Source organism: Thunnus maccoyii, chromosome 18, assembly GCF_910596095.1.
Source record: "Thunnus maccoyii chromosome 18, fThuMac1.1, whole genome shotgun sequence".
Lineage (NCBI taxonomy): Eukaryota > Metazoa > Chordata > Actinopteri > Scombriformes > Scombridae > Thunnus > Thunnus maccoyii.
Window position 1 is genome coordinate 5,341,044 of NC_056550.1, and position 20,094 is coordinate 5,361,137.

The 20,094-nt window shown below is 40.8% G+C and overlaps 2 protein-coding genes across 5 annotated transcripts in view; one reads left to right on the forward strand and one right to left on the reverse strand.

The window, feature by feature from the left end:
• aldh16a1 (aldehyde dehydrogenase 16 family, member A1) lies at window positions 1–13,596 on the reverse strand. Of its 2 annotated transcripts, XM_042394214.1 has the most exons (18): window positions 13,531–13,596; window positions 11,821–12,016; window positions 9,923–10,022; window positions 9,560–9,686; window positions 9,279–9,436; window positions 9,112–9,189; window positions 8,788–8,975; window positions 8,541–8,699; window positions 8,273–8,431; window positions 7,078–7,234; window positions 6,861–6,936; window positions 6,351–6,456; window positions 5,181–5,317; window positions 4,790–4,960; window positions 3,818–4,022; window positions 3,504–3,689; window positions 1,981–2,106; window positions 1–1,687 (listed from the first exon to the last, which is right to left on the reverse strand). In XM_042394214.1, the coding sequence occupies exons 2-18, from the start codon at window positions 11,908–11,910 to the stop codon at window positions 1,514–1,516; spliced, it is 2,397 nt and encodes a 798-aa protein (XP_042250148.1). In that variant the 5' UTR covers window positions 11,911–12,016; window positions 13,531–13,596; the 3' UTR covers window positions 1–1,513. The 2 variants fall into 2 exon arrangements, with proteins under 2 accessions (XP_042250148.1, XP_042250147.1); XM_042394213.1 differs by lacking the exon at window positions 13,531–13,596 and having other exon boundaries at window positions 11,821–12,214.
• Window positions 12,822–20,094, forward strand: part of LOC121885035 (histone acetyltransferase KAT7-like) — a 19,359-nt gene continuing 12,086 nt past the window's right edge. Inside the window, exons 1-6 of one of the 3 annotated variants that reach the window (XM_042394218.1) lie at window positions 12,822–13,159; window positions 15,014–15,158; window positions 17,146–17,373; window positions 18,989–19,273; window positions 19,407–19,489; window positions 19,906–19,992. In XM_042394218.1, the coding sequence (XP_042250152.1) occupies window positions 13,145–13,159; window positions 15,014–15,158; window positions 17,146–17,373; window positions 18,989–19,273; window positions 19,407–19,489; window positions 19,906–19,992 (843 nt within the window). In that variant the 5' untranslated portion in view covers window positions 12,822–13,144. The remainder of the gene's footprint in view (window positions 13,160–15,013; window positions 15,159–17,145; window positions 17,374–18,988; window positions 19,274–19,406; window positions 19,490–19,905; window positions 19,993–20,094) is intronic. The other 2 variants (XM_042394215.1, XM_042394216.1) reach the window with 2 other exon arrangements.

Here is a 20,094-nt window from a genome sequence, read left to right on the forward strand (position 1 = left end):
TAAATTCATAAATGTATCTTTTTTAATTATGGCTTTTAGGCAGTGAGACCTACAGTATCATTCTCTGGAAACACACATTTCAAAAACATATTATTTAACAACGTGAATGTGAACTTGGAAACAAACTTGCTTTCACTGGGAATGTTCGCACCACAGATTAATAAGTGTACTTCTATGACGTAGCTAACAGTATAATTGTACAGTAATAAAGATGTGCAGTACATTAACATATTTGGATTGAGTTGACACAGGATTGATCAATTTTTGACAGAACTCTAAGGCAGTTGAGGTTTCAAGTTGAAAAAAAAGGTTGCATATGTTGTAAAAAATACCACTTTTCTTATAACTACAACTGAAATATTTGAATGAAACAGTGATAGATTATGTCATGGCTCTCTGGCACTTGATGTTACCAAATATCTACAGTATTACTAGTGAATACTTATTGATCCAGGGTTCAGTTAGTTTAAGCATGCCTGGAAATAAAGCTGACCTTAAAGTCAAGCAGATGTGTAATGACTAAGAGCAAAAAGAAGTAGAATTGCAGAAGATAGAGGTAGAAAGTCAACTCTTTTGATTATGATTGCATACCACATCATTATAAAGAATGTTCCTGTTCATTGTAATGAAGGAATATGTAACCCCTCATAAATGTTCACCTTTTTACTTCAGTGACACATTTTCATACCTTGTTAACAAAAAACATTTGAATACATTGGCAATGCTGCTAACATATCACCTACAACAAAGTAAGTACTGTATGTTTAAGTTTTTAGTAAAATTCTTTCAAATCTGTTGTGTTTTAAGTGCTTTAGGTATTTTTTTTTATTCCACAATTCAACTCAGACTGAGTCTGTGTGTCAGTGTCCTGCCATAACCCCCCAAAATAAATCTGTTAATACATTTAATCTCTTGTTTTCTCAGTTACTCATAACCTGCAAATCCTTATTGTCTGACCTGTGGCCTTCACTTCTTTCTGTCACTGATCACGCCTTTGTACATTTGTCATTGTTAATTCATTAGTATATTATTTTGTTAATTTCATACTTAAACTTCATTTTACCCTGATTTTATTATAGTTTTCTATTTTTTTTTTCTTATTTTGGAGATGTATGATGCCAAGCAATGTTATCTCATAAACAAAACTGTCTTTGCACTAAAGTGTGTGCTAATGTGGTAGCTGCTTGGTGTCACAATGTCTGAGGCTTCAGCTTACATAGATGATTAAATTCTAATCAAAAAATACTGTTGGAATATATCACATGGTCGCTCAGCCATCCACAGAAATCCTCTGCTGGATTAGTGTGGCAGTAGTTGCATGCACTGACTCATGGGAATTAAAAAAAAGCACGGGGACCAACAGTTAAGAGACTCAGGAACATTGTGTTGTCTGCTTATGATTTTTTTTGGCTGTTTCTGACTGTGGTCACAGTTAATTTTTTGATCCTTCCTTTTAAATCTACATCCTACAGGTCACAGTTAAGACTCTTTTTTTCTCCCTCTATCTATTTTCTTATGCAGTGGGAATCCACACGCTCTTCCACTGGACTGAATTCCTCCATATCTCTTCCATGAGTGAGGGATGAGTCCAGTCCCTCCCTCCATCTTTCCCCTCCTCCTCCTTTTGGCAGAACAGACGCAGGGTTTTCAGAGGGCTGGTACATGTGTACTGCAGGTACTGACAGCCCTACAGTAGGAAACACAGAGCAAGAGATAAAATGAATATGTGGTAGGGCTGGGTGAGTGGATCATTATATATCATGCATCACATATACAAAAAGATATTGCAATGATATGATTGCAAAGAAGCCAATTTTAGTTATAATCCTTACGAGACAAGGTTTAAAACATTAGAAAGAGCAGAAGAGGTCAATCTGTTGTTTAGGTGTGCTAGGTGTTTTTGAACTAATCCTGCTTTCAGGGCTTTTCAGGGCCTCAGGTCTCTCTTAGGGGGTGTATGTGTTGGTGTTTAGTCCTCACCTCAGTATTGCCCCAGTACCAGATGGCCTTGATGACGCTGTGAGTAGCCAGAGCCACTGTCAGCTGGTCTCTTCTTCCTGTAATGATGTTCACCAAACCTGCTGGCAGGTCTGAAGACTGGAGCACCTGAAGAAGAGGAGGAGGAGGAGAAGGGAGGAGGAGGGATTATAAAGATAAAATGAGTGTTTACAGATACTACACCACTGCAGACGTGCACACACATACAGACTAATACAGCCTCGTAAATACAAAAATTCACCACACAAGCAGACTGCTAAAAAGAGAAGATATTAGAAAAGACAAATAAAAACGTTTGGATTTTACAACAAGAAATGAAACTTAATACATAATATTGCTGGCTTCATCAAGCTGTCAAAGTGATGGCTTTTTGTCATCCCGACATAGCTGACTTTTATATTAATGTTGCTTAATACCGACATGTGCTTACGTGACAAACAGCATCTGGTTTATGAAAGTGGTAAAAATGCTGGAAAACAGCAGTGAGTTGAAAATCTTAATGAGGAAGAGGAGTGTTTTCAGTCTTCTCACAGGCTGCATCACTGATGCATTTTAAAACTTACTTTGCTGTTGAAGCTGTTGAAGAAGTGTGAATAACAAGATGTTAAGTTTACTCTCATTTTCCTTTTTGCTGACAGGCTGTATTTTAAGTGTTTTGCTGGTTATTCAGTTACTCAATATCAAAGTATAAAGGAGGAAGAAAGCTGATCTGATTATTACTCTGGTTGCTTTTTAACCCCTGGATTTTTATAGACTGATCTGACATGAGAAGAATCTCCCTAACAACGTAAAATTGGCTTATTCACAGTTTTCATAGTTTATTAAACTGATTTTATTTTCTTTGAGCACAAGAAATGTGTTAATTAGTTAATCATGCAAAGAAGACACAACTTCACTTCCTCTCTGACAGCAACCTAGAGTCAACCTGGTAAGATTGCCATTGTGACTTTTACAGTAAAGCGATTCAGGTACTTATTCATACATGAGACTGATTGTTAAATTGCCATTAAGTTTATGTAAAGAGGTGCATGTCTGAAAGGGGTTCAAGTGTGTTCACACTGAACGCAAAAAGAGTTTTATGCCACGTTCAGACTGATATTAGCTGTGCATGAGTGCCAACGCAGAGGGCTTCGGCAATATTCAACTTTTGCCTGACAAGTTGCTGGATTGGCCAAATATGTGCAAGCACACATTCTGAAGTCATCTGCCAGGAATGTGTGTTTGCATGTTTGATTGAAAGTACTGATTTTACCATAGTAATAGAATCCTTCAAACTTATGGATCTATTACTCTAACTGTACTTCCTGGATTGTATTTCATGTCAACTCCACCAACAATGCCTCCTTGCACTTTTTAAAAATAGGACTATTTTCAATCTGAATGCCCGTTTAATGGTTGCACAAATGCACCCTGGTTACTGGTTTAGATTCAGTGTATGATGCCCGCTCCCACTCCTCCTCCCTCCTCCCCAACTTGCTGCACAGCACATTTTACATCACACTTACCTGTACAAATGCCAAGGTTGGTAGTGGATACCTCTGACTGGGGACCATGACAACAGCATTGCCAGTGGCAATGACTGCTCCAAGAAGTGTTACCATGGAGAGGAGGGGATTCTTGTCAGGGAGGATGACTCCTACCACTCCCAGGGCTTCGGGGATGGAGAGAGCAGAGCCAGATTGTGGTACAGGCTGAATGAAAGGGACAACATGAGTTTAGAGATCAGTAGGTGCTACCAATCTGTCTGACAGTCATCTCATTTGTATATTCTAATGTCTCTCTCTAAATAAATAACTTTGTATAATATAAAAAGCCTCACCAGAGTTCCTCCCTGGATTTTGTCACAGTACGCCGCCCAATCACTGAGCCTGGCAATGCTGAGCTCTACCTCCCTATCAGCCTCTTCCAATGAGAGACCGGTCTGGACATTGATTGACGCAGCTATGTCCCGCTTTTTTGCCTCCAGGCCTTTGGCCAGAGAGTAGAGGGACTGAGCACGGGCAGATGGACTCTTTTTCATCCAGCTAGAGGAGAAAAAGGATGCAAGAAGAAATAAAACGATCAGAGATATGCCTCCGTTTTTTGAAAGGACTTGAAACGGTTGAGATCTAGAAAAGGGGAATGCTGGTTAATCCAGCACAGCATGTACTGTACTTTTAATGCTTTGTACTGTGGTGACAAGAAGAGAAGTGTTTATTGGGTTTCGTCATCAAACTCTGCTGTTACACTTTGTTGACTCACTGTGTATGACTTAGCAAATATGTGTCTTTTTATCAGCTCTCAGTCACGTTGGACTTCGACTGGTGACAAACACACACAGCCCACTAAGTTATGAAACCCTGATGTCTTTCTGGTTTGTATACATGTGTGTCCTTGTGTCTCGAGTCTGAAAGCCTGAATAAAATCTGCTTCATGGAGGCCAAATTTCAGGAAAGCTGCTTTCACCTCTGAAATTTGTTTGTTTGTTTGTTTTTTACAGGTTTGAGGCTCTGTTTAGGATTCCAGGTTACAACTTTGATAAAGAGACTGAGTGTTTCAACCTGGGCCAAATGTTTTTAATTCTGATCAAAAATCAGTCAAATCAATTACACAACACACAACACTGATGGACTGTCAATGTATTTTGTATTTGTAATCACTGTAGATCATTTTTGACAGATTTTCTGTCAAATAATAAAACATGAAAACATCTGTTTGCAAGCACAATGTACATTGTTTTCTGGCTTGACTCTGATATTTGGGTGTATGTGTTTATGTGTGTGTCAGTGTCTTTGTGTGGCAAAGCCCTCACCCAGGCTGGACTTTGATAGCAGCCTCCACAGCATTGCGGACGTCTTTCCGGCCTCCATCTGGACAATAAGCCAAGACAGTGCTGGCCCCTGGTGACTGCACTGCCACACTGCAGCCAGACACTGCTTTACATGTCTTACCACCGACAAACTGCAGGTAGGGCTTAGGGGCACTGAGGAGAGAGGAGGGAGGAAGGGAGTGATGCATTGTGGACAAATATGAACATGTATGTAAGGAAGCAGAGAATATTATCTCCTTAACCTTGCATGTATTATATTATGCTTTTATTATGATACTGAACATATTTTAAAAATGTGCTTATTATACAGTTATGAGGTCTTGTGATACCTTATGTTCAAGACTTTACGTAAAGAGAGCATTACAAAACAAACCTGGCAGAGTCTGAATCATCAGGAATAATAACTGGGGAGACTGCTGTTCCAAACTTTGCGTAGTCCATAGAGACAGGCGAGGAGCGAGGAAGAGGAGGAGAGGAAGAAGAGGATGGGCGTAGAAACTGGTACAGACCCTGACAGATAGCAGAGAACAGGTCAACATACAGTACAAGATTCTTACGCCTGGAGGTTAAACAGTTATGCTTGAAGGCTACAGTAGATGATGTCTATGGAGATACAACTGACAAAATGTAAAGTCAAAAAATATAATCAAATACATTAATAATATTTAGTTAAAATCTAAAAATTAAAATAACGCTTTATATGTTTCCGTTATCACCAATCAGTTGACAAAATAAATTCAAACTTAATTTATTTAACTTATACTTACATCTATATCATTTTCCTATGTTTTGACACACATTTAGGAATTTATCTTTCCCCTATTTTCCCCAAACAACATTTCCCATTTTATTCACCACATTTTCAGTTTTCCTAATGCTTGTATGATAATGAGATGGGCAAATGTGCAACATCAGTGGAGCAAATGAGAGCTGTGTAGCTAGCTAGCTTAACTGAAAACAAACTGAGCACCAGCCTTTGCAGCTATCTACATGGCTGCAGCTATGTTTTGTCATACAACTACCCCATAGAGGTGTAACGGAACATAGTCCATCAATGATCCATACGGATTGCCCCCCACAGTTCAGCACACATGTGAACCGCGGTTTAATTGCAATTTAATGTATCATTGGAGACAAATTAAACAAACTGCTGCAGCTACAAGTCATGGACAGGCAGTGTGTCGCTAACACAGATTTTAAAGAGTAAGAGCCAAACCAGCATCTAACAGGTCCAAAGTGACATCTGCAGGTAACTTAAGTTTTCATGCTGTTTAGCTATCTAGCTGCTGATGTAATGTTAATTATCCATATACACTGCCCACATACTAATGTAGCATCTGTAGATAAAGAATTTTAACTGGCAAGCTAACACTATACAAAGTTAGCTAGCCAACGCTTCTTAGAGGATAGAAGAAGAGCTTCTATCTTCATAACATTATCTTCATCTTTATATGCATGTCCTGTCTTTTACTACATTTTGTCAGTTTTGGGACTCAATGGTTTCTTCTGTCATTGTGTTTTGTGAGAAACTACTGAAGCCAACCTCCTGTCCTCCGTCGGTGCAGGTGCCGCTGTCTTTGTGACCAGAGACGGGCAGACTGGGGTCAGACATAGAGTGGGAATTCACCCACACTGAGCCAACTGACAGACTGCAGAGAGAGGAAGAAGGAGATAAGAAGAAGGAGAGAAGTATTACATTAGTCAGATACCAAATGTACATTCACAATTCAATTCAAGTCTTCGAGCTACCCATAAATTACTGAAAATATCAGGACTTGTGTTGCCTGTAAAGACAACAAAGGAAAAAAGTGAAAGAAATTTATGGAGGGGAGAAGAAAGGCAAGAGAGATGGGAAAGAGACTAAAATGAAGGTAAAACAAGGAAAAAGTGAAGAGTAATTTGGAAGAAGACATGCAAAGTGGATGAAAAGAAGGAACGAAGAGACATATTCAAGAAAAATAAGTGGAAGATAGGGTAGGAAAACAAATAAAAGAAGGGAAAAAGAGGAAGATGAAAAGAGGAAATGTATGAGTGTGTAAATGTGTGTAGCTACTTCTTAGCTGTCTCCAGAGCCAGGGTGAGGTCTTCAGTCCAGATGGAGGCTGCCTGGCCATGTGGACTGTGGTTCCCTGTGCAGAACAGAGACCGTTACTGTGGCTCAAGTGGAAATTCAATAATAAAACACAGTATATTATTACTCTGAAATCTTTTGATTGAACAGAGAAGTCAAAATCTTCACTCATGCATCTGCATCCACAGAGACTTCTTACCCAGGGTCACTGCCTCTGTGTTGCTTCTGAAGGTCATGAGAGGCAGCAGCGGTCCAGCAGAGGGGGTGACCACATATGGAGAGGAGGGAGCTGCTCCACAGAACACTGTGGGAGGGTACTGGGCGCCTGAAGGGGGGGCAGAACAGGACTGAATCAACTGAGGAGAGACAGAAAGAGAGAGAAATAAGTTATTCATTCATTAAGGAAGCAATCCACACACCTGTAGGTTACAGCTTCTCAAATATGAAGAGCGGCTTGCTTTTCTTTACGGTTTATATATCACCATAAAGTCAAAACTTTTTGACTGGTCAGACAAATGGCTCTTTTCCACAGCGGGAACTTAACAACCCCTAGCCTGAACTTTTAAGAACCTGTACAGTTTTGGTGTTAGGTTCTGCCTTGTGTTTCACAATGTGTTTTCCATTGTGTTTTACAAACCGCATATACATGCATATACATAATTGGTGTATCGATGTAGCGTTTGGTCACGCTACCCTGATACTTAGTGGAAGAAAATAGCTAATTACTAAAAATTTCACATGATTTTGAAAATACCAGTGATAACCTGGGAACATGTGCTGGGAAATGTAGGTAAACAAGCAACATAGTCCTCAGTGCTGTGCATACAATCCACAGTTTACACAGACAACAAAACAACAAGGCAACACAACCTGCATGTTGGATATTCTGAATCAGAATAGAAAATGAGCTGTTGTATTTCTTTCACCTGAGAGTACCTGGAACTTGGATTGATTTGGATTTAGTACCATCTCCTCAGCAGCGCTGAAATTTAGGTTCAGGAACTCATTCCCAAAGCGGGGGGAGAACCAGAACAAAAGCAGAACTAGTGACAATGGCTAAACATAAAGTTAGGTTGTTCCTGTAGTAGAAAAGGTCTAAATGTTAGCTATGTTAAGACAGCACTGTGGACTGCGGTAAAGCCTTGATGGACATTTTTTATTATTTTTGATACTTCACAGGCTTAATGATTATCATATGAAGAAGTAAATAGGTTTATTGACAGAAAAAAAAAACAAATTGGTTGCAGCTCTACTTGGATGAAATGTGTTCTAGCAAAAGTTTAAGTAAATAAATTAATTTTAAAATCGGGTTCATTTCCATCACCTATATTATAGTGATAGTGTGAACATCACTGCAGTTGAGCACAGCTCTTCAAAAAGTTTTTGCGACTAACCGTGGCCCCCTGCTGCTGAGCCTCCTGTACTGCAGCGTCCACTAGAACCCTTTCTCCATCACTGGGCAGGGCCACACACTTCATCCCCGCCATGCGCAGCCTAAGCCGTGCCACGACACTGTCCAACACATTCTCCTGCACGCACAACACCCAGTGCACCTGAGAGGAGAGAGGAAGAGAGGATGAGACTGGAGGACATCTGGTCTGATATGATGCCATGAGACACACTCCATCACCGGATAGTGGATACTTTTTTTGCGTGAATCACCTCTTTCTTCTTCTTAAAGGCAGTCTCTATCGCTCCATCCACGGCGCTGTCGATGTCAGCTGACTCGAAGATGATGAAAGGACATGTGGCGCCAATGCACGGGGAGACAGAGACTGGAACACCCATCCCTGCCGTGGCCCTACACAGCGTCACTCCATCCTGAGCGAGAAAAGACATACTTATCATGATTTGGGAAATTTTAGTAACATTAACTCTGGTTAGAAATGCAATTTTCTCACACACACACCTTCTTGTTGCCGCTGTAGGTAACATAGCTGATGCTAGGGTTCTGGGCCACTTTGACACCCAGCGTCATGTCATTTCCTGTTACAACATTAAAGGCCCCAGCTGGAAGGCCTGCTGCCATAAAAAGCTGTGCCAAAAGGAGCACTGGAGGGGCGGTGCTGCGACCAGGGACAACGATGACAGAGTTGCCTAGAAGGAAGCAGATTTCAATTATAACAGAACAGCTCTGAACAAAATTTACATAAAACAAAAACATGCGTTCAATCGTAATTTACATAAGATCGTTTTTAATGTGTATCTCTTTATAACAGTGAGTGTTTGTTACCCATGGCCAGTGCTGGTAAGACTTTGAGCATAAGGGAATAAAGAGAGCAGTCATCAGAGACAACTACTGTCACCACACCTGGAAAACAGGAACAAACAAACTAAATACAAAATCTCACACTAAAACTTAATTTGTGCATACATATAAACACCCCCGTGTTCCCTCACCCAGTGGTGTCCAGTTTGTGATGAGAGTGTCTCTGAGCTGAGCCCAGCTGCTGTAGAACTGCAACAGTCTGACGAGGGTGGAGGGGGAGCAGGAGGCCTCGCACAGCTCACATAGCTCCGACACACACTGAGCGTGCTGCCCGAGAACACTCACGAGCCTATTGTTGCAGGACAGACAACAAGCAAACAAACATATCAGGCCAGTGGAATGGCACTAAACTTTATAACAGTGCTGGGATGCAAAATGACGGATGAAACGCAGGAAGGAGAGTTTGGCATACTTGAGCAGCACTTTGGCCCTCTGGTAGCAGGACAGGCCACTCCAGGCCTTGTAACCGTTAACAGCAGAGGAGGCACACTGGGAAATATCATCCTCCACAGCGCACACCGTGCTGCACACATTACCACCTGGAGAGCAGAGGGGACTTTTTAGTTGAAGTTTATTCTTCATTTTGTGTGACAGCAATCAATTTTAGTGATCTAACGTGTTAATTCAGCTGATACTTAATATCTACAATAGGTTGCTCAGGTCTATAAGAGTCATACTGTCAGAAAGTTTGATCCTCTACCAAAGGAGCTAAATCTCAGAGCTCTGTGTACGCTGTGTTGGCCTTCTATGCTCTTTAAACTCAGGCTGCTCTTACCTTTAGAGTCCACCAGGGAGCGAGTCTGTCTGTCTGCGGGACGGACAAACTTGCCATCAATGAACAGACCCAGAGAACGGGAATGATGATCCAGCCAGGCCTGATGGAGAAGAGAAGAGAGTTAACAGACAATATTCACAATGACACCATTATGATGACAAATAGACAGCTGTCCTTGAAAGGAATAAACTAAATCACAGAAATGAAGAGCCTAGTATGCTTTTAACACCAATTCACCGAAATGACTCTACATGAGGCCAAACTAAGACTGTACATGACAGATACCCAAAATGCTGACGTTTGATTGGTCAGGAAGAAACCACCTCTGCTGGACAGTAACTGATAAAAGGTAGGTAGGCAAGGTAGAGCGCGTCAACTATTTACAGACAGACGACCAAAGTACAGTACTGACCTTCTCCATGAACCACTCACCCTGCTCATCTCTGGTTAGCAACACACACCAAACTAAAGCTGCTCTGATATTCAGTGATGTAAAGATTCACTGCTATATAAACATTATATTCATACTGAGGTTTAACAGCAATATGGGAATCAGTCTTTTATTTTGGCTGCTGGTATTTTGTGAATTGGGGAATCAGTAATTTTGTGATTTTCCTATCTAACAGAATGTCACCTGTCAAATTGGTCTATTTAAACTAACTAACAACTAGAAGGTGCCCTGATTTCTCTCCAAGTGTTTCTCACCACAACGCATCGCATGTATCATTGAGGCCTGACAAACATGTTGGATGCATTTCCTTCCTCATAAAATGTTTGCAAAACTGATACTTATTTATTTTTAATCCTAAATTGTTCACATCCATGTTTGCTAGCTCTCTTCTTCACTGGCTTTACTGACGCATTATCACCGCCTACTGTTGATCAGAGGACTAGCACTAGGATTAGCACCGATAAAAACAAAACAGGGACCCACCTTTGAAAGCTACTAGTGCTAGTAGTGGTCCAACACTCCACAGTGTTCCTTTAAGATGGGCTATGTAAAATGGGTCTATATCATGGATGTATTTAGAAAAACTGGCCCCATTCTCACATATGAAAATTGCTTGCACCAAAAAAGTTTTCCCAGCCTCCGCAGAGTTCCAGGTTTTCTGGCCCATGGAGAATGAGCACTAGAGTGCTTCTCCGGAAGAGCCGGTCGAGAACATGCACATCAGAGACTTCTTCTGGCCGAGCCAGCTGATGTCCAGGTTGGCTCCCCACACATGAACGACAGAATAATTTAATGATATAGCTTCTCTAGATTTCCCAGAATTTATTGGACATAATGGATCAAATTCTGATTATACAAATACTCATTTTGGGCTGTTTGTGACGCTCAATTTGTGCAGCTGTGTCTTTTGTAATGACCTGAGTTGAGTCAGGTGAAGCTGCAATATAGAGTGTGACCACTACGCCCAACAAATGAAAGAGCGAAGTGGTTGCAGGGAGCAAAGGTGAGGAGAACAATGTCAGTGTGCATGTCTGTCAATATCCATCTGTATGTCAACTGCATGTACTCTAGTCTAAGTCAGAGAGATAGTGGTCTGAACGTAAAGAGAAAATTCACCCGAAAAAAAAAAAACATACTTAAGTGTCCAAAATGAGTGGAAATTTGAATGCCCAATTCTGTTTCAGGGTGAAGATTCCCTTAAGTGGAAACGTGTCCATCCATCAGATTTTCACCCTTGACATTTCCTAACAAACTACTGTACAGTCTAAGTCACATGTTTGCCCTGTGAGTTACAGTCAGCTCACTGTTAATGAACTTCACATGGGTCAAAGCGTCTAACAGGGATATGCTATCCATGGGAAGCAGTAAAACATGTCCGATAATTGTCAGTAAGATCTTCTAACTCGTTGCATCTCTCTAATGAATTAGATTGATACTATAACGTTACCTGTGCAGTGGCAGAGCTGGAATTTGCTGCGGGTCCGTACTCCATGTTATGAAAGATATCGTGCACTGTCTTGGCGGTGCTTCCAGCCATAATAGTTACAAATCAGTGAGGAAGCGAATCTGTCCGGCGCTGTGTATTCGTTTCTGGGTGGCGTTCAGGGGCAAAAATCTTTACTTTATAGCTTGTAAGATGCCGCCTGCAAGAGAGAAAAGAGAAATGACAAACAGGAAAGCTACAGAAGTCCCACTCCACGTCAAATGCAACGTGCTAGCTCGTCGCATCTCCCTCCCACTGACTGAACGTAGAACTGAACGGAGCGAGAGGCTTCACCCCTGCTTACTTCCGACTTCTAAAGCTTCGTTTGTTAGATCGGATTTAAGCAAACAAAGTAGTGTTTAAGGTTTTTATACGACAATGACAGCAATTTTAGAGATATCTTACGCATGATATAACATGTTTTGGGTTTTACCTGGTGGTACCGCTCTATAACACACATGTTTGGTCAGTAAATGAGCGTTATTTCTGTGAACAGCTAACTGGATTCTATTTTAATAACTAATCTATTATGACTAATTTAAAAAGGTCGAGATAGTTCCCATGTTACACCGTATTTGGTGACCTATCAGGCTCTGTGACCTGCAGTGTTTGTAGAAGTATTCAGATCCTTACTCAAGTAAAAGTATCCTGCATTTAAAATCCAACATAAGTAAAAATATTACCAGCTAAATTTACTTAAAGAACTAAAGTAAAAGTTCTAATTTTGCAGAAAATTGGACTCGGTTTTCTGTACTTGTTCTTTCTGCTTTAAGTAGGATTTAAATGCAGGATTTTTATTTGTGATGAAGTATTTGAGTACTTTTTCAAACACTGCAGGTCACAGAATCTGATGGGTAACCAACTACGGTGTAACACCGGTCCTACTTTGTTCTGCTCGAGCGCACTGAAGTATGATTTTGAATATCTGAAAGTTAAGTATCAAACGAAGAAGCACCTCAACCCCATCAAATGTATGCTGGTGCACTTAATTAGTTGAATAGTTATCTAAGAAGTTGATGAAACGAACGAGTATGTCCTCCTCCCTAAACTATCTAAACGTTAAGGCCACCCTGGGTGTACCGTATCTGCCACACGGAGGGATTTTGTCGACGTACCGAGCCGTTGTAGGAAGTGCGGAGAAATTGATGCGCCTTTTTTTTAGCTGAGTTGGCTCATGCCAAAAACTGGCGATTTGTTGCTCATATTATTTATATATAACATTGGAAAAAAATTGCTCTCAAAGTGCGGATTAATAACCTGAGAGAAGCGACCCGTCACATCTGTGAACATGCCCCGGAGAAAGGTGAGTTGAGGCGGACGGTTGACAGCCGTTAGAGTAGCTCGGACACACACAAACATAACGTCATAGCTAATGTTAGCCGCTGTAGAGGTAAAAATAAAACTCTGTGGATAAAACTGTGACCGCCTGCTCGTTGAAATATTACACAATATACCGTTAATGGGTTTTTTTGATGTACGTTGAATGTGAATGTCGGTTGAATCACACAACTGAGCTGTCGTTGTGTTGTTGCTGCGCCTGCTAATGTTTATTGCTGAGTTGCAAGAATCTGTTGTTGTTTATCGAGAGTATCGAGTAAGAAGGGTTGGAAATCTGGGTTTTGCTACTTAATGATCAGATTTGTCCCCGCTGGAGGAGGACAGGGGGATGCTGACCTCTATTGCCGTCCTTAACGGCAGCTGTAAGTTAGCGGGATGAAAAGGAACAGGCTGTTCTTTGGGTCCGAGGATGGAGCGAAGGGTCCGCACCAAAACAACACTGCTATTGGACAGAATCGGGACAAGCCTTTCGCTCATTGGTCCGGCTTGCTCAAACCCCGCCTGGTCTCAATTTTCATTGGCTGCATGCAAATTAAGTGCCCAGCTTCGTGTTGTGTAGTTGTCAAATACGCTTAATGTGCGCTACTGGTTGTGTTTCTTGTTTTTAATTGTATACTGTTTGTTACCGTTTTTAAGTGCTGTTAAAATGTTATTAATGTTCATTCGCAAATGTAAGAGAACTAGCTATAGTCATGTTATCAGCAGGCCTATTATGTTTTACATGCTGCAAATATAGCGTATTGTTTTGTTTTTAAAAAAGAAGGTTTTTCTGTTTATTATACTTATTTTGTATCTGTTTATAGCTGAAATGTCATTTTGATTCATTCACTCATTCATTTTGCTCTGTTTATATTCATTTTCTTCTGGTATATCGCGTTATAACATTTCATCATTTTTTTATAGTTATTTTTTTGGTGTCCCAATATGTCACCTTCTCACATTTAAAGTTATAACTCAAATGGGGGAAAAGAGGAGGGAAACGAACGTAATAAAGTAGTACTTCTAAGCTGAATGCAAAAAAAGAAAAATAAATAAATAAACGTTACTGTAATAAAATATTAAATGACAGAAATAAATATACATTATATTAATAATGTTAATTATTCACTCACCATAAGAATAAGTTACTAATAGTAGGTAGCCCTATAATATCACATTGGGGTTATTATTTGAGAGGATGGAAGGGGGCCCCCCACTATGTTATTTGTGAAATGTAAATGTCATGTCTACTTGAGTCCCTTTACCCCACCCCCACCCCTTGATTTTGGTCGCTAGTGGTAGAGGGAGAGCCCCCCATTCATTCCGTGAGACAGGCAGATTGGCAGCCTGCAGTTTCGACATGTTATGCTTCGTTTTAAACAAAAAACCTTGTGGGACATTTAGGGACATTTCATGAGTTTCAGTAATTTGATTTTGCTGAGGGTTTAGCGTTCCTGGCAGCAGTGTTCAAAGCAACTAGTCGATTTAACAAACATCAAACTGGAAATTCACGCGAAACGTGCCCCTATGTGACAAATTTGTAAGGATAATACAAGCAGTCGGTGTTGTTTGTGGTGATGCCGATTAGGTTTATTTGAGTATTTATTGACAAGTGAGTATTTATTGACAAGTCTGTCGTGTGGAGATGTGGAGGGGGTGATGCTCCTCCCCCAGCATGGGATCTTTGTTGGATTATCCGCTGGTAAAAAAAAAAATATATATATGTATTCATTAAAGTCACTCTCACAGATTTTTTTAAATTGATGTGACACGGTTTTTAAGTTCAAGCTTTTAGTTAAATCACACAGATTTCTCATATTGTTGATGTGGTTGTTTCCAGAGGACCGCAGGCAGCAGTTCGGACGGGACGGAGGACTCGGATTTCTCCGCCGACCTCGAGCCTGCCGAAGCTTCCGAGAGCGCGCACAGGCGCAGCAGCACGCGCCTGACTCGCGCATCACTGCGCCTCAGCCAGAACTCACAAGGTAAGTTGTTTGAAAGACGAATCATTTATTATAGGAAGTACAAACATTCACATAAACCAAGTGCACATACAGTATGTCTTACTGGAAAAAAAATAGAAAGTTGTTGATGAGGAATTATACAATATGAAGAACTGTAATTGGCTGAAAGGGAATAAAGTTAATGAGCTGTAACATCAGTATGTTAACGTTTCACTTTTCTCAAAATACAAATTACAGCTTGGTAGCACTGAAGTAATGACTTGGGTCTTACTTGAAGATGTATTTTCAATTTTCCTCAAACTCTCTATCATTATATTTTACTATATTAATTATTATTTTTTGTATTATCTTCTTCACATAGTGCAGAGTAGAAAACATCTATTTGGACCATTAACATACAAGTTTAATTGGCCTATCTCCATCTTAATTTGTATAATTGCCATCAAAGGAGCACTTTTAGTTTGGCTTAACTGCGTGTTTACCTGCTTAGTGTAACATTCAACTGTTAATATATAATTAGGACTCACAGAAGTTAAAGTCTAAGATCTATAATTTGCTACAGTTTATCAAAGTGACACCCAGACAGTGTGGTTGAATCAGCCTTTTATTTATTCAAGGGATCACTCATCAGAGGATTCACCACAGTGTAATTACACCAATTTATTTTACCATTACCAACACACCAGTGTACTTCAGAACATTAGGAAGCCTCTTTGACCTATTATCCTGCTGTTGGTATAATTAAACCTATTTATAATAGTGTAGTTTTGCTTTCTGATCTTCACCTGTTGTGAACTTCAGTAGTTACTTTTCTTTTTTATTCTTACATTTTTTTATTGTACTTATATTTATTATAAAGCTAAACATTACTACTTTCAGTGTAATTTCATTTATATGGGTCATTTGAATTAGGAAGGGTGTTTTCATTCCGAGACTACAAGGAGACTTCAAACCCCCCTCACTTCAACAGTTAGGCAGTAGCTATTATATATGGGCGGCCATAAAGCATGAATGGGTTCAGACAGCCTGACCTCCCCCCACCACAGACACACAAACTCCATTCCCACCCCCTGTGTGACCTCTTTCTGTGGCTGCCAGAGGGGATTTACAACAGAGGAAGAAAGACCGACATTCTCCTCTACTTTCTGTTATTGAGAGTAGTTGGCTGCACTGTCCTCATACAGGCTTAGGAACAACATAAGACACGTTTCGACCGCAGGAATTTTCTCCAGGTACTAAGAACCTTTTGAGGAACTCTACCTGCCTCCTCTGTCTGCTTTTCCACCGGACGGACCAGGGTCTAAATTAAGTTCCAGGGATAGAGGCAAGTTTGCTTCAGAAAGAGGTGGATTCAGAGGTTCAGTCTTCTTTTCTGTGGATGGATTAGTCTCTTCATAACCATTCAGGCCATTGGTAACATGTAACTCTGTCTTCTTCTTATCATGTTTTAGATGATAGATAGATAGTAAATTTTCTCAGGAGTTCCCATATAGACAACCAAGTAGGGCTGCTTAGAAAGAAAACATAATCAAATTGCTTATTTGTCCGAGCAACATCCCAAAAGCTGAAGATATTTCATTTGCTATCACATGAGTGAAAGACTAGCAGCAAATCCCCACAATGTAGAAGCTGGAACTCTGAAATGTTTGGTACTTTTGCTTGAAAAATGATTTAAACGATTAATTGACCATGAAAATAGTTACCACTTTTTTTCTCTGATTAATCCATTAATCATTTTATGTCTGCAAATCAAGACGGTGTCTCTAGATCACGCTGTTAACACTAATTTAAAAAAACACTCAAACTGTAGATAAGTATAAGTGTATCAGGGTGTTAATGTGGTTGTTTAATGTTAATTAGTTATTACAAAGATGAGTACTGATGCATCTTATGAGGTTATATGGTTTGTGTGACATGTGACTGATAACTATAGCCAGCAGATGAAGGCAGCAGAGGACAGTAGTCTCGAAAAGTGAAAATCCTCAAGTAATCTTCTCCTCTTTTCTAGATCATTGCAGCTCAGCACGGAGCAATTCCCCTGCAGCCGTGGGTCCTGACGAAGGCCTGGATTCAGCAGCAGAGTCAGCGGCAGCGGCAGCAGCAGCAGCAGTGGCAGCATCCGTCTTCTCCTCCGGGCGCAGGGTGACACGCAGCCAGCAGGGGGCGACAAACACCACAGCCAAAAAATACCCACTGCGTCAGAGCAGGTCATCCGGCTCAGATACCGAGGCTAATGGTGAGAGCAGGAGGGAAGTTGATAAATTAAATGGTGTTTCCTGCATGTCTTAGATATGATATATCTATGCATTACATGAGGGGTGCTTTTATTTTGTATGAAAAATGCTCCTCCTCTAATTTGTAGGAGGAGGAAAAAAAATCACAAGTAGATGAATTTGTTGGAAGAGAGTAGAAGTAGAGGCACAGATGAAGGAAGAGTAGAACGAGGGATGCAAGGAGATAAAAAGAGGGAGAAAAGTGAGGAGAGCAGCAGCATCAGAGGAGGATGGAGGGAAGGAAGGAAGAAAAGGACGAAAGGGAGAGTAAAGGAAAAGACAGATGAGTACTGTAGATGAGAGTTGAAAAGGAAGCTGGGACGGCAGAGAAAAAAGGATGAGGTGGAGAGGAGGGGGGGAGGAGGAGTTTCACTCATTCATTGTAGTGCCGTACATCCTGAGTCCTGTCTGTGATCACAGCGTGTTCCTGATTATAAAGAAGACAAATACGTCTCCATCTATATCCTGGACTTGTGTTTCGTTGCTGTTGTTATCAAACTTCAGACACTGTAGAAGGTGGTGATCTGTATTCATTAAGATTGATTGCTTATTTAATTGTATCATGTATTACCGCACCACTTGAATCATATTATGAAAAAAGAGTAGTGTCATGATACGTGGTTCTATTGTCAACATAATTATTTGAATTAGTATCACCATCATTTTAATTATGTCTATGTCACGCAGTCCTAGTTGGCACTTACTGTATAATGCTTGGCTAGCCAAGACACTCATGAAATAACATGAAGAAATGATGTGAAATTATCCTTGTGAAAAAAAACAGAGTGATCTGAGAGCTGTCTCAGTTTATCAAGACCAACAACTGTGATCACAATATTTTAAGATCCTCCCAGCAATATTTTAAGACGAATAATTTGTGTTTGATGAGTTTTTTTTTTTTCAGAGTTTAAAAAGAATGCCAGATTTAATGAAAAGCTGGATATGACTGGAAAAACAGGAAAGGAAAGGGGCTGCAATATGTTTATATGTTATATTTTATTCACCAGCCAGCGTCTCAGAGCACTGGTCTTCTGCTGCAGTAACATCAGTCTTTACTATTGGATTTCTCTGCTGGCAGCCATTGCTGGAGGGTGTTCCGTGCATCTGTATGCGGTCACATATTGCTGCCTATAGAGATTTCCCTTAAGATAGATTTGTGCCAATAAGGCTAGTTAATAATAGATACAGATTTATTTTTTTTTTTATCATCGATATGTTTTTCTATAAGTTAACCACTCACTGTGCTGTATGATAGCCATTATATTATTGAATGCCCTATGCTGTTTGTGCTGACGTGTTGCATAGAGATATAAAACAGAACCCAGTCATTTGTCTCTAGGTGAGCAAGAAAAATAGTGCAACTACCCAAAAATTGAACCATCCCTTAAGAATTAGATCATTAGGGTGCATGTTTTCATTATCTCTGAGTCACAGTCTGATTCAAAATAAAGTTCATGTGTGCAGCAGTTGTCATTTTCAGTTTAAAAGATTCATTCAATACTGATGCATGGGATGTAAGTATACACACAGCAGTCTTGTGATTATTCCCTCTCATCTCCTTTGTCCTGATTGGCTCAGCAGACGTTAAGCAAGCAGCGGACCGGGACGAGACCCCTCCTCGCACCCCGACAGGCAACGCCCCATCCTCAGAGTCAGACATCGAGGTTTCCAGCCCCAGCAACGACCTCGTGTCTTCTAGCAACGATATTGTAGTTTCACAAGAGGAGGACGAGAGATTGGCCAAGGAGCTGTCACTCAAAGAGGCCGCCGCCCACGACCTCTCCCACCGGCCCAAACGACGGCGCTTCCACGAGAGCTACAACTTCAACATGAAGTGTCCCACGCCTGGGTGCAATTCACTGGGTGAGGGCACAAACAATCTACTGCAATGTTCCTCACTGGATCAGAAGTGTCTTTATTTTTTTCTCTCACTGTCTCCTTTCCCCCTTCTCTCTCTCTCTCTCTCTCTCTCTCTCTCTCTTTCTTTCTTTCTCAGGTCATCTAACAGGGAGGCATGAGAGACATTTCTCCATATCAGGATGTCCTCTCTACCACAACCTCTCTGCTGATGAATGCAAGGTACTAACACACACACACACACATACCAATTGGGATTCCAGGGTAAGAACTGAGTGTGAAACAGAAACATTTTCAACAGTTGTTCTTCACACTACTCTATTTGATATTACTTGTGAAAACAGTAGACGAGGTTAGCTGTTCACTTGCTCAGTACATGCTCACAGGCTTAAATAAGCATCTACTTACAATGCCACCAAGCCATTCTGTATAGTCAAACCAGGTTTCCACTGTGGGAACATCTCACCCATCACACTGTGACCAAGTGTCCAGTAGATGAAACTCAAAGAAACCAACAGACTCAAATTGAGATTGTCAAGCTGCGAAGCCTCCAGGAACACGGAGGTGGATGCTGCGATGTTTCTGCTGCAGGGCTGGATGTGAGTTGTCGGTGGTAGACAGTGTTGATGTTTTGTCAGGGCAAGGCATCGACGCGCGACAAACAGACCGAGGAAAGGACGCTGTCACACCGCCAGGACGAGAACAGACACTCCACAAGAAACCAGGTAACACGCATACTCATAGATGTAAACAGCATGCACAAGTGTATAAGACAAACATCATACATGTTCACACCTGAAACAGACAGAAACACACACACACACACA

Coding starts and splice junctions, on each gene's coding strand:
- aldh16a1 (XM_042394214.1), bottom strand. CDS start 11,910: ATGGCTGGAAGCACCGCCAAGACAGTGCACGATATCTTTCATAACATG. Junction 8,432..8,540: donor CCTTTAAGAAGAAGAAAGAG/GTGATTCACGCA, acceptor CTCTCCTCTCAG/GTGCACTGGGTGTTGTGCGT. Junction 6,457..6,860: donor GCTCTGGAGACAGCTAAGAA/GTAGCTACACAC, acceptor CTCTCTCTGCAG/TCTGTCAGTTGGCTCAGTGT.